The sequence below is a fragment of the Rhincodon typus genome, chromosome 18 (assembly GCF_021869965.1).
Source record: "Rhincodon typus isolate 14 chromosome 18, sRhiTyp1.1, whole genome shotgun sequence".
NCBI lineage: Eukaryota > Metazoa > Chordata > Chondrichthyes > Orectolobiformes > Rhincodontidae > Rhincodon > Rhincodon typus.
Window position 1 is genome coordinate 44,775,929 of NC_063349.1, and position 14,756 is coordinate 44,790,684.

The window sequence follows — 14,756 nt, forward strand, 5'->3', positions numbered from 1 at the left end:
TATTTAAACAGGACACTGGGATGGGGGGTATTTAAACAGGACACTGGGATGGGGGATATTTAAACAGGACACTGGGATGGGGTGTATTTAAACAGGGCACTGGGTTGGGGGGTATTTAAACAGGACACTGGGATGGGGCATTCGTGGATCCAAATCTTTAGCAATGGAGTGGAATGTTGATCGTCCTCTAGTAAGCCACTCAGTTCAAGGATAATTAAGGATAGGCAATGAATGCTGGCCTTGCCAGTGATACCCACATCCCATGACAGAATAAAGAATGGAGGATTTATGTGTGTAGGCGCTACAGCATGACACCTAGAAGGAACAATACCTCCACTGTCAGCCTGAGCTGGGTGGGGATAAGTCCCACTTGACTGTGTTGAGAATGCAATCCGCACTGAGATGCCAGTGCTGAGGGAGGGCTGCACTACTGAAGGTGCCAACTTCTCATTGAGTTGTTATACCAAGACAATCTGCCTGCTCATTTGGACATTATTGGGAGAAGCGTAAGGAATTTGCCTTCTAATCTGAGCAAGATTCCTCTTTTGTTAAAAGACTGTTGTACATCTTAAATAACTAACTGGTAAGAGAGGGAGAGTGGTGGGGCTGTTTCAGAGTGGGTCAGATGCCAATCCCTAAATCTCTGCAGACTGGTGAAATGGCATCTGCATGAGATGAGAGTTCGGTTGGAGGTGGGGGTGAGGAGCGGATAGTGGAGGTGGGGTGGAGATTAACTCCACATCTCATTTACAACCAGATCACAGGTCACAAAACCCAGGCTCAGTGTGTTAATAAGCATACACATATAAACACTTACATACAGTCTCTCTCTCTCACCCACACACACACACAGAGTATGTCTCTCACTCACACACACACTGTATCTCACACACATACACACACACTCACACAGACTGTATCTCTCACACACACATAACTGAAACACATTTTATCTCTCTCTCTCACACACACACACACACACACACACACACACACACACACACAACTTAAATACACTCTCTCATAAACATAAACACAGACTCTCACACATGCACACACACAAGTCAAACACACTCTCTCACCCACACACACACACACACACACACGCACACTCACCGATGTACACACACAACTCAAACACACTCTCATACACATGCACACACTTTCACGCAGACCTTGCACACAACTTACAAACACAGTTTCTAACACACTGTCATACAGACTCTCACACAAATACACATACACACACACACTCTCTCCCCACCCCCACACACTCTCTCCCACACACACACACACACAAACACACACACTCTGTCTCTCTCACACACACACACAATCTCTCACACATCACCCTCACACACTTTCACACAAACAGTGTTGCTTGGGTAGTGAGCAAGGACAAGGTGAGGTTAAACCATTAAGTGAGTTGCTTCAACAGTGAGAATGTGAGGTAGGGCCGATTACACGAGGCTGATGGCAGCTGTGGTGTAGATGCCCAGCAGAGCAGAGGCATCTGAGGGCAGGAATTGCTGCCACTTGCAAATTCCTGCATGCAGAGTTCCTTCAAGGGCTGCTTGAAACAAACTTTGCAAATGAAATGAGCAGCTGCTGAATGAGAAACTTTTCAATAGCTCATGTCAGAATTCCAATTATAATCAAGCTAATTGCACAGTTCATCTGCACTTGACCAATTTCTTCCTCTGCCTCTGCCCGTTGCGTTCAATACAGAGGATCCAATGGTGCTAATTCATAGAATTATTACAGTACAGGAGGGGACCATTGTGTCTGCACTGACTGTCTAAGCATTTTACCTTGGCAGCAGTCCCCTGCCTTTTCCCTGCAAACCTGCAGACGGTCTCTATTGAAATAAAAATCCAGCAGCCTCTTGAATGGAACCTGCCTCTACCGCCCTTCCAGGCATGTGTATCCCAGACCCCAACTACTCACTGATGGGGAATGTTGAGGCAATCTCCCAGCCCAAAGTTTATTTGTACCAAAATTATAAAGACAGATCATGTAAGCATTTTGGGAATTTGCTGAAACTGGCTACCATTCAAAATTTAGGTACTAGAAGTTGGAGAAAGTTATTCAGCTTCTCGAGCCTGCCCCGCCATTCTATAAGATCACGGCTGATCTGTCCTGAGCCTCAACTCCTCCTTTGTGACAGTTCCTCAAAGCCCTCAACTCCCCAATATATCATGAATCCATCTACTTCACCTTAAAAACTTTCAGCGATGTTGTCTCCACAACTCCCTGGGGTAGAGAGTGCCAGATATTCACTACCCTCTGGGAGAAGAAATTCCTTCACATCTCAGTTTTGAATGAGCGTTTTCTTATTTGTGACTTTATTCCCTAGAACAAGATTCACCCACTAGTAGAGTCATCTACCCTGTCAAGCCCCCTCAGAATCTTATTTTTTTTCTGCAATTTCCTTCTTTTGTTTGCTCTTAGGACGTGAAAGTATCAGCATTTATTGTCCATCCCTAACTGCACTTAGAGAAGCTGGTCGTAAGCTGCTGTCTTGAACCACTCAGTCCACATTGTATAAGGACAACCACAATGCTTTTAGGAGTTCCAGGATTTTGACCCAGTGACACTGGAGGATAGGCAGTGTATTTCCAAGTCAGGGTGGTTTGTGGCTTTGAGAGGACCTTGCAGGTGCTGGTGTTTCCATCCTTACCCTTCTACCCAGCAGACATTGTGGGTTTGGAAGATGCTGTTGGAGGAGCCTGCATCTGTTATACCAGTTGTTACAACAGTAGCTGCACTTTTTAAAGACTTAATTGGATGCAAAGCATTCTGGGGCTTCCTAAGGTTACATGCAAGACATGACATTTCTATGCAATGTATACTTGCAACTTCATTCTCAAAAGTTTCTATAGGAGTTAATAGCATCGGCTGTTCTTATGAAAATGGTTCTACTTAGGTCTGAAATGCAGTGGCAAACTAAAATAAAACTAATGAAACACTTTGGAGCACTTTCTTTCCCCATCCAATAGCTTCCATTTGAATATAACACAGTACTGAAAGTGCACTGGGCAAATCAGAATAGGAGAGCAATTCATAATTTATAACTGTATGGGGCATGCATGTGCACCACAGAGATTTAACAACGCACCTTGACTGTCAGCCAGTTACCTTTCTAAACCATCTGAAATATTTATTGAGAATGAGGGAACAGAACAGTGGTTAGTGGGGATTGTTCTTGCCACTCTGCAGTCTCTTTGCATTATAATTTGAGTCTGCATTGTAGGATGAATGCTGCATCATATGCTCACTTATTGCTTTGAAGTCAGGCATTTGATGTGGAGCAGAGTGCAATTAAATTTACCTTGGTGTTCCCTTTTGTCATGCTGATTCTTCCAGAGCATGTTTGGGCTAAGTTTCTCAATTCCTGGTCAGTTCTCTGGACTCCATGCGGTTCCCTGGCCCCTCACAATCCTGTGGATTGTCTAGTTTCCAGATTGACTCCCAATTTAGAGTCATAGAGGTTTGCAGCATGGAAGAAGGCCGTTCAGCTCAACATGTCCATGCCACCCAGTTTTCACGACCATAATTATGGGGGTTCATGGACTCCCAGCCCGAATGTTTGTTTTGTGGCACTGTGGAGTCCATGGAACATGTATATATTGGGTGTGGGTGTTTGCACTTCCTTTTTAGTTTTCTGAAAGACCTCCTTTTTTTTTTGTTGCACTTCAGCCCCGTGCTCCTGATCTTTGGGCATCCGGTGCAAGGGGAGTGGGCAGGTCAGAGGATCTCCTTGTGGGTCTACTCCTGGGCCTGGCCAAGCTGGTCATTAATAGGTCCAGGCAATGGGCTGTGAAGGGGGTCATTTCAGCCGATTGCCTGCCTCTCTCCCGCGGCTGTGTTCGAGCCCTGGTGACCTTGGAGAGAAAGCAGGCTGTGTGTACCAACACTCTCCATGTCTTTAGGGAGAGGTGGACACCATGGGGATTGGAGTGATTTATTTCCCCCTCCAAATGCTATTTTGATTTACTCTCCCCCTCACTTTTTCTTTCATGGAAGCATTGCCCCTACCAGGACACTGCTTGCTCCTGGTTCCCTGGCCAAATGGATGTATTTTTCTTGGAGGTGGAAAATGTTGAATAAAATTAGTTCGCAAAAAAAAAAATGTCAGGGTCACTAATATTCTTTAAGGAATCATATCTGCTGTTCTTAGCTGGCCTGGCCTACACATGACCCCAGACCCACAGTAATATGATGGGCTCTTAACTGCCCTTCAAACTGGTTGAGAAAGCTACTCGGTGCAAGGGCCATTAGGGATGGGCAATAAATGTTGGTCTTATGGATGCCCACATCCCACAAAAGTATGAAGCCTGGAGAATTAGACATATAAGGAATTTTCACTGGAGGTAACTTCATGTTGGTATCAATCAGGCTGCTTAATGGGGAAATATATTGCTGTTGTTTCACTTTGACTGAGTCAAATTCCTGGGACTTTCCTCTGTAACTGTACAGTGAGTTTAGCTACACCAGATGCACGACAGAAGTTGAAGAAGGCAGCTTACCACCACCCACGTTCTCAGAACACATGACAAAATGAGCACTTTAGTTGTATATCTCGACATGATAGTCAAGCTTATCTGGAATTCTTAACTTTGAATGAAAGAAAAGGCCAAAATGAGAGGTTGCTTCAGTCTAGGAGATTTCTCAAATTCCTTCGCATTGACTGACTCTCTCCTCACTCTCAGCTGTGTTTATCAATTCCCTCCAGACATAGAATCGATTACTTTGCAAACTTTTTCTACAATTATGTAGATGGAGGGAAGTATCATCAGAAATTAATCTCCAGACAGCACAGATACAGATATTGGTGACAACCAAATGGTAGTCATTGGCAGAAAGATGTCCATGCTTTGAGTTCATTGTTTGTTTTGTCATTTCATGGGGATGTAGGTGGCATCAGGGCAAGGCTGGCGAGGAGGAAATCTTCCTCTCCAGAGGGGCCCTTAATCATGAGACTTTTCTGCCCCAGAGTACATTCATGAGTGAGTAAGACAGATTGCCGAGCTAAAGGAGAGTCGGAGTTATGGGAAACGGGAAGGAGCATAAAAACATAAGAAACGGGAGCTGGAGTAGACTGTTCAGACCCTCAAGCCTTCCCCACCATTCCATAAGTTAATGGCTCATCTGCGCGAGGCCCCAACTCCTCTTTCAAGTCAATTCTTCATAGTCCTCAATCCCTTGATATTTCAAAAACCTATCTACCTCCTCTTTAAATACTTCCAGTCATCTAGTCTCCACAAGTATGTAGGGTAGAAAATTGCAGACATTCACTACCCTCTGAGAGAAGAAATTCCTTCATGCCTCAGTTTTAAATGAGTGTCCCCTCATTCTGTAACTATATCCCCTTGTTAGCGAAACATCTTCTCAACATTCAGCCTGTCAAGCCCCTTCAGAATCATGTGTGTTTCAATAAGATCATCCCTCATTTTTCTAACCCCTAATGAATAAAAGTCCTGCCAATTAAGCTGATCTTGTTAAGTCCTCCCAGGAATCAGCCGAGTGAATGTCTTTGAACTGCCTCCAAAGCTTGCGTAACATTTTTTGTAAATAAGGGGATCAAATCTGTACACGTATTCCAGGTGTGGCCTTATCAAAATGCTGTATGGTTGTAACAAGACCTCCCTATTATTAAACTTCAATCCCTTACCAATAAAGACTAATATTTTCTTCTTATTTACTGCAGCCATATGCTAACACTTTCATGCACAAGGATACCCAGACTCCAGAACACATGAGCTCCCCCCACCACTATACCATGCTTAGTCTTTGACTTACTTTGTTAACTTTACTCTCCTTCTCTTACCCTACTTTGGTTTACCTGCATTACTTTACTATATTGGTCCTGACTTTCACTTACGTCTGGTGCTCAATAATATACATTTCTAATGTGTAGCGATTACACTACTTTACACTCTGCCCCCTTCTCCAAGTCATTGATATAGATAATAAACAACCGAGGCCCTAGGATGGCACTCCCCTAACAACATCTTTCCAATCTGAAAAAGATCCACTGATCTTAACTTGGTCTTTTGTGCTCTAACCAATCTTCCATCCATGTTAATACATTACCCCAATCTTGTAAGCTCTAATCTTATGCAATAACCTCTTACGTGGCGCATTTATCGAATGCTTCTGGGAATCCAAATAAACTATGTCTACCAGTTTCTCTGTATTAACTCACGCATGCTGTATCCTCAAGGAAAGTGTAGGGTCAGCCTCTTACAGACTGGTACAGCGGGCTCATAAGACTGAATAGACCACTCCTGCTCTTATTTCCTACATTGCCTTGATCTAAAGTTTGGGAATTCAGACCATACTCTGGAGACTTTCACACAATATCCTGGCCACCTTCCCCCACTGCAGCACTGACCGGTTACAATCCACCTCCACTGGTAGAAAGATTGAATTTTATGGGTTAATGTGTAATTTTGTCAATTTAAGAGACAGATTCTATGTTTCTCTCCCATTCCACACAGTATTTTCTGGACAATATCAGTCTATCTCAGATCTGTGAGGCAGCCTTACTGAAAAAATAAGTAAAATTAGAAGTCACACAGGTCTAATTAAAATCACAAGCTTTCAGGGTGCTGCTTCTTCATCAGGTGAAGTGATAAAGGAGCAGAAAAGGAGTGACCACACTTCACCTGACAAAGGAGCAGCGTTCTGAAAGCTTGTGATTTCAAATGAACCCATTGGCCTGTAACTTAGTGTCATGTGATTTCTAAGTTTGTCCACCCCAGTCAAACCGACACCTCCACATCATGAAAAGGAAATAAGAAAGGGACTTCCCTCACATCCCACTACATTCTGTACCCTTCTATCAAGTTCTAACTTGCCCTGTGCATTCCTCAACACAGTGTGGGCTGTTAGAAGACTCAAACTAATCCCCATTAACTCTTAATTTGTTAACCCCGAGCCTGGAATCAAATTAAACAGATCCAAGGCACCCTGGATCCTGCTGGCCCAGACCCAGAGGAGCTGGGAATCCGAGGAATTTTCCGACAAACAACTTTCCAAAGTAAAACATAAATTGTGGTTCAATGGCTCCCCCCAGTGGAGTTAAGGGCCCTCACACAGCATAGTGCCTTTGGCCATGAATGAGACCTTTCGTTGTCAAATCGATTCCAACACTGAGACCACAGATTTCCAAGGGCACTCTGGCTGGAAGACACCAACCCTTCAGTAATCCTGAATGTCTGATGGTGCAGAGAGAATTGCTGGATTCAAAACAGATGGAGGGGTAGATCTGGTAAAGGACTTTTGGCCAAATGCAAATTTCTGAATCGGAAGGCCATGTTTTCCAAGGTTCCAGAGCAAAGCTTTGTCCACAATTCAGTACAAGCCTCTGCACTGTGTTACCCAGGCAGTGTTGTTGGAAATTGATGTCCTCTAACAAATGAATTTTCCTATATATTTACTATGTTGCAAGAGATTTAATTTAACAGCTATTTCAGCAGTAATTAGCTTTCCATATTTGTCATGTGGGAAAACAAAGAGGAAATATGCAACAAAACACAAAGGTCATGATGCACAATGAACTTGCTTCAACAATTGATCTGGCATAAAATGTACCCTATTATCGGTGTATTATTATTTGGGAACTTAAGAAGGTTTTGTACTTAGAAGAAATGGGAAGTAACCTTTAAATGGAGAAGGGCAGGTGACAATGGTCAACCTGGCATCATGAGTAGCTGCCTGTGGTCATTGGTCAAAAAGAGGTTAAAAAAATTGATTGAGAAAAGATTTACAAGGATGTTGCCAGGGTTGGAGGGTTTGAGCAATCGGGAGAAGCTGATCTGGCTGGGGCTATTTTCCCTGGAGCGTCAGTGGCTGAGAGGTGACCTTATACAGGTTTATAAAATGATAAGGGGCAATGAAAGGGTGAATAGCCAAGGTCTTTTCCCCTGGGGTGGGGGGAGTCCAAACCTAGATGGCATAGGTTTAAGGTGAGAGGGGAGAGATTTTAAAAGGACCTGAGGGACAACATTTTCACGGAGGTGGAAGCTGGTACAATTATAACATTTAAAAGGCAACTAGATGGGTATGTGAATAGGAAGTGTTTAGAGGGATATGGGCCAAATGCTGGCAAATAGGGCTTCATTAATTTCAGATATTTGGTCGACGTGGATGAATTGGACCAAAGGGTCTGCTTCCGTGCTGTACACCTCTATGACACTGCATAGATGCCCAGCATAGATGTGCCTCTGAGTATGGGTGGCATGGTGGCATAGTGATTAGCACTGCAGCCTCAAAGCACCAGAGACCTGGGTTCGATTCCAGCTTTTGGGTGACTGTTTGCGTGGAGTCTGCACATTCTCCCTGTGTCTGTGTGCTTTTCTGAAGATATGCATGTCATGTGGATTGGCCATCCTGAATTGCCCTGTAGGTCACAGGGATGTGCAAGTTAGGTGGATTGGCTGTGGGAAATGTGGGGTTATGGGGATAGGGTAGGTAGGTAGGAGGGATGGGGGAGAGGTCTGGCAGGATGCTGTTTGGAGGGTCAGTGCAGACTCAATGGGCCAAATGGCCTCTTTCAACACTGTAGGATGATTCTAATCATGGGACTGGCATGGGTTTTGGAGTGTGGGGAGATAAAGGCCTTTTTTGTGGGTTAGCATGTCCTTCATTAAGTACAAGATGCAAAAACACAAAGCAGAGCAAGGTGTCCAGGTTTTCCCAATGGATGCCTGCTCCTTCAATCTGCCAGCATGAGTAATATCTCTAGGGCAATACCACCACCTTGGCCCCTGACTTATACCCTCCCCACCTGTGAATCCCCCACCTCCCGCACTCCAACAAACCCAGTACAAGGAGGGATGGACATTTCTGGCCCTAAATGCAATGGAGGTAAAGTGCAGGATAACTCAGTTTCCTGCATGCTCCCAGTGATCACGTCAACCCAGATATACTTCAGACAGACATAGATTTAAAGGTATTTGCAAAAAAAAAGGGACCTGAGAAAAAAAAATTTAATCACACAGTGAGTAGTTGGGGGGATTCATTCTCTGAAAATGAGATGGAGGCAGGTTCAATTGAGACATTCAATAAAGTATTGGGTGATCATTGGGATAGAAAACTATGCAAGAGTTTGTGTAAAAGTCAGGAGACTGGCTCTAGGCAATGATGCTTACTGAAGTGCCAGTGCAGGCACGATGGGTAGAATGGCCTCTGTAACAGTTCTGTGATTCAGTGAACCCACAGAAAACAATTTAGAATGAAACTGAAAATCCTCATGCTCATCTCCATCTTTTACATGAGATAACTATTGATTACTCTGCTCTGATCTTGCGCCAAATATGTTTGAGGACAATACATTAGAACATGGAAACAGGAGGAGGCTATTCAGCCCCCACTGAGCCTGTTCCACCTGACAATAACTTAGTAGTTGATCCATTTTCCCCAATTTTGCTCTATATCTCTTGACATCATTACTCAACAAAATTCCATTCTGCAAAATTAATCAAGTTCCAGTTGAACCCCATATCCAAAGCCTTTTGAGGGGACAGAGCTATTCCTGAGAAATTCCAGGTTTATTAATTGAATTTTAGTGTCTCCAGTTGCCATGTCCCCAGACTATTAACCTGGGTCTCTGGATGACTGCAATACCAGTGTATTCTCCTCAACTGTGTACTATCAATACAGCAGCCTGCTCATGACCCACAGTCACTGTACTCACCTTCGGTTGGAAGCTCCCTTAGGTACGAGGGGATGTCCTTCTGATCACCACTTGCTTGTTCCATTGGCTTCTATCAAGAGAAATATGTGAAGAAACATTTCTGATAGATTGAATTTTCTTAAGTCTAGCAGATCCCTAGGGACAAGGGGGAAAATTGATAAGGGGGAGCTGGTGGATGGTGTTTACTTAAACTTTCAAAATGCTTTCAATAGGGTCCCATTCAGGAGATTAGCTTGTAAAATCAGGGTGGATTTGACATGGATAGAAAACTGCCTGGCAGACAGGAAACAAAGACTATCCCTGTAAGAATAAATGGGTCTTCTTCCAGATGGCAGGCAGTAAGTAGTTGTATACCACACAGATCAACGCTTAGATCCCAGCTATTCACAATGTACATTCATGATTGAAATGAGGGAACTACATGCAAATCTCCAAGTTTGGGTGGAAGGGTGAGCTGTGAGGAGGATGCAGCGACACTTCAGTGTGATTTGGACAAGTTAAGTGAGTGGGCAGATACATGGCAGATGGAGTATAACAGGGTAAATGTGAGGTTATGAGGCTGAGAAATGACCATAAAGAGGTTTATAAAATCACAATGGACATGGATAGGGTGAATAGCCAAGGTTTTTATCCCAAGGTGGGGGAGTCCAAAACTAGACGGCATAGGTTTAAGGTGAGAGGTGAAAGATTTAAAAGGAATCTAAGGAGCAACGTTTCATGCAGAGGGTGGTGTGTGTATGGAATGAGGTGCCACAGGAAGGGGTGGAGGCTGGCACAATTACAACATTTGAAAGGGATCTGGATGGGTGTATGCATAGGAAGCGTTTAGAGGGATATAGGCCAAATGCTGGCAAATAAGACTAGATAATTTAAGATTGAAATAAGTAGGAATGTCTTCACCCAGAGAATAGTCAGCCTGTGGAACTCTCTGCCATAGAAAGCAGCTGAGGCAAAAACATTGAATGTTTTCAGGAAGAAGTTGGATATACTTCTTCGGGCTTAAGGGATCAAAGGGTATTGGGAGAAAATGGAAAAAAGGACTGGGTTTGAATCGCATTGAATAGCGGAGTAGGCTGAAAGGGCTGAATAGACTCCTTGTGCTTCTACTTTCTATGCTGTTTTGAGAACCCACTTAATGGGTTGAGAGGTATTCAGATGCAGTGTTAAGGGGATAGTTGGGCTGGGGTAGATATTGACTTTGTGCAATGTTCTCAAATAAGAAACAGTGAATTGCTATTTAAGCTGAAGGGTTAATCCCTCTCTGGTCTAATTTGTGTTTATATTTAGCAATTACCTGCTACCAATCATCTATCGCTATCTTGAATGCCTTAGTTGAACCCTCCAGTCATGACCTTATAGAATGGCAGGGCAAGCTTGAGGGGCTGAAAGCCTACTCCTGCTCTTAACTCATATGCTATGCTTTTGTGTTCTTTCTGCTGAATGGTCTCCATCCGTGCTGTACCATGCTGAGTCTTCGAGTCTTGTCCTCTCTGTATTGGCTGCTTACAAGTCAGCTTCCTTCTTACATGGGAAAGATGTTTAGGGCAGGAGAATCTGAGATAACAAGGTGTAGAGCTGGATGAACACAGCAGGCCAAGCAGCATCATAGGAGCAGGAAGACTGACGTTTCGGGCCTAGACCCTTCATCAGAAATCCTACTATCTCTAGGGCAGGAGAATGTTGCTTTAGAAGTGTGTTAAAGACCATAAGTTCATCATAGCTGGTAACTTCAACCAGGCCAACCTCAAGAATGCGCTACCAAAATACCACCAACACATCTCTGACCCACCAGAGGTCCAAACATCTTTGACCATTGCTACACAACCATCAAAGACGCCTACCACTCCAAATCCCATCTGCATTTTGGAAAATTAAATCATAAAGTTGTGCTCCTTCCCCAGCTTTCAAGCAGAAATTGATGTGTGATAACCCAGTACATAAAGTAGTGCAGTATTGGTCTGAGGCAACTGAAGGGCTTCTATGGAACTGCTTAGAGTTGGTGGACTGGTCCATATTCAGGAACTCAGTGCCCAACCTAAATGAGTATGGCACCACCATTACAGACTTTGTTAGTAAGTGTGTAGGTGACTACGTGCTCAAGAAGTTAATCTGACTGCTTCCAACCAGAAACCATGGATGAACCGGGAGACCCACCCCTTACTGGAGTCCAGGTCTGAGACGTTCTAGTCAGTCGATCCCGACCAATACAGGAAACACAGGTATAACCTTCCTAAGGCCATCAGGGACGCCAAGACGCAATACCAAACTAAGCTTGAGACCCAGACCAACCACATAGACATCCATTCTTTCTGGCAAGGCTTATATGACGTAACGGGCTACAAAGTGAAGTCAAACAGAATCACGAGCAACAGTACAGCCATATACTATGAATCCAATGCATTCTACGCTCGCTTTGAACAGAAAGGCAGTGAAACAATGTCACCTATCCCATCAGTCTCGGATGTACCTGCACCTTTAGATCAGCCTCCCTAATAGTGAACCCTTGGGAAGCCATTGGCCCAGATGGAGACCCCGGCTGTGCACTCAGGTCCTTTGCTGACCGACTAGCGGGAGTATGATCTGAAGTCCCCGGCTGCTTCAAGAAGACTGTCATCATCTCAGTGCCAGAGAAAAATCACGCAGCGTGCCTCAAAGACTGTCGCCTGCTGGCTCTGACATCTACAATCATGAAGTGCTTCAAGGTCATGGCTCACATCAACTCCAGCCTCCCAGACTGCCTTGATCCTTTGCAATTTGTCTACAGGCGCAACAGGTCCATGGCAAACATCATCTCCCTGGCCCTACAGTCATCCCTGGGACATCTGGATAAAAAGTATACCTGTGTCAGGCTCTTATTTACTGACTACAGTTCTGCCTTCAACAGCATAGTTCCAAACAAACTCATCTCCAAACTCCAGGACCTAGGTCTCTGCTCCTCCTGCTGTAACTGGATTCTTGACTTCCTGACCAACAGACGGCAGTCAGTAAGGACAGCTCCTCCATGATAATCCTCAAAACCAGTGCCCTGCAAGGCTGCATACTCAGCCCCCTACAATACTCCTTATACACACACAACTTCTGCACCAACTCCATTTACAGATTTGCTGATGACACCACTGTTCTAGGTCGGATCTCAAACAATGGCAAGACGGAGTACAGGAAGGAGACAGAGTGCTTGAGGCATGATGCAAAGACGACAATCTCTCCATCGATGTTAGTAAAATGAAGGAGCTGCTCATTGACTTCAGGAAGTGGAGTGGAGGGCACACCCCTGTCTGTATCAATGGTGCTGAGGTGGAGATGGTTCAGAGCATCAAGTTCCCAGGATTGATGATCACCAACAAACTGTCTCGCTCCATCCACATTGACACTACGATTAAGAAACCACAACAAATCTCTCGTTCTTCAGGGGGCTTTGATGTTCAGCATGTCCATAAAGACTCTTACCAATTTCTACAGATGGACCATAGAAGTATTCTATCTGGATGCATCACAGCTTGGAATGGCAACTGCTCTTCCTAGGACCGCAAGAAACCATCTGGCCCATCAAGTCTGCTCTGCCATTCAATGAGATTGTGGCTGAACTGATAATCCTCAACTCCACTTCCCTGCCTTCTCCCAATTACCCTTAATTCCCCTCCTGTTGAAAAATCTGTCTGTCTCAACTTTGAACATACTTAATGACCCACCCTTGACAGCCCTCTGTGGTAAAGACTTTCACAGATTCACTAGACTCAGAAGAAATTCTTCCTCATCTTAGTCTTAAATGGACCAATTAATTATTCTGTCATTGTGCCTTCTGGTTTGTGACTCTCCCTCTAGCAAGTTCCCCAAGAATATTATACCTTTCAATAAGGTCACTGCTCACTCTTCTGCTTCCAATGAGTAACAGGCCTCACCTACACATCTTCTCCTCAAAAGGCAGTCCCTTGTGGTGTTTGTGGTGTGGGGAAGAGGTCAGGGGTAGGGATGGGGAAGGAATTTTGCACGAGATTTCATCGCGAGGTAACCTCAATATATTTGCGTCGTCTCTGCAGGGCATCCTCCCTCCTTTCACCAATGTTGTAGGAGCCGGTCGGAAGATCCTGTGTGGGAATCAATAGAAATAAAGATTTTTAATGGAAGAAGTTCACACTCCAGGATTGAGCTCACCTCCAAAAGGTGGCTGTCTGAGTCACCTGTATGGCTCACATCCCTCCACACAAAGTCTGGACTTGGGAGTTGGTGTTCTGCCCAAAGACAATTGGTGTTTGTGGCAATGTCTGGAACTGCAGGGTACTGCAGTCAAAGGGCCCAGAACGGTGGAGAATTTCCAACATTTCACCTTTTCTCATTGTCTCACCGAAAGTGATTTTGTCCATGGGCAATTGATGCATTTGGGCCTGGGATTTTCCAAATTATTTCAAACCGCTCCATGATTTTCCTAACCGTCTTTGGGTTAAAGTTACACGGAATGGTTTTCAAAGAGCTGATTAATTTTACTTCATGCAGAATGGAAGATTAACCTCCAGGAACATGTAATCATCTCAATTAGAAGCACATGTAGGCCTTTCAGCCCCTTAAACCTGCTCCATTATTTAATACGATCATGGCTGTTTGGATCATGTTATTCCCCATTTCTGCTTACCCTGCATAACCTTTCACTTACATGCTTATCAAGAATCTATCTCTTGTCTTGCAAAATATTCAAAGGCTTTGCTTCTATCAGCTTTTCAGGAAGAGAGTTCAAATAAACATATGAACCTCTATGAGAAAAGAATTTTCATCTTTCTGGTAAATGGGTGATCCCATTCTTTAAACTAGTTCTAGACGATGCTGAAGTTGGGAAGGCAGAGTTAAATCATTGGGCCAACAAAATAAAAGTACTTTCTTTCAACACTGCTTTCTTTCAGCACTAGCTATCAAAAGGTTGGTGTAGGCAAAAAGAAAGGATCTTGGCCAAACACTTAAGAACCATCCAATTAGAAAATAAGGAACACATTTGCTTTCTGAGAGATAGTAGGAACTGCCGATGCTGGAGTCTGAGATAACAAGGTGTGGAGCTGAATGAACA

The 14,756-nt window shown here is 44.1% G+C and overlaps 1 protein-coding gene across 2 annotated transcripts in view; it reads right to left on the bottom strand.

Annotated features, from left to right (window-relative positions):
- tmem263 (transmembrane protein 263) overlaps nucleotides 1-14,756 on the bottom strand; it is a 22,280-nt gene that overhangs the window by 2,608 nt on the left and 4,916 nt on the right. For both annotated transcript variants that reach the window (XM_020532701.2, XM_048607786.1), the window contains exons 2-3: nucleotides 13,714-13,788; nucleotides 9,704-9,773 (exon numbers count right to left, since the gene is read on the bottom strand). In XM_020532701.2, coding sequence (XP_020388290.1) covers nucleotides 9,704-9,773; nucleotides 13,714-13,788 — 145 coding nt within the window. The remainder of the gene's footprint in view (nucleotides 1-9,703; nucleotides 9,774-13,713; nucleotides 13,789-14,756) is intronic.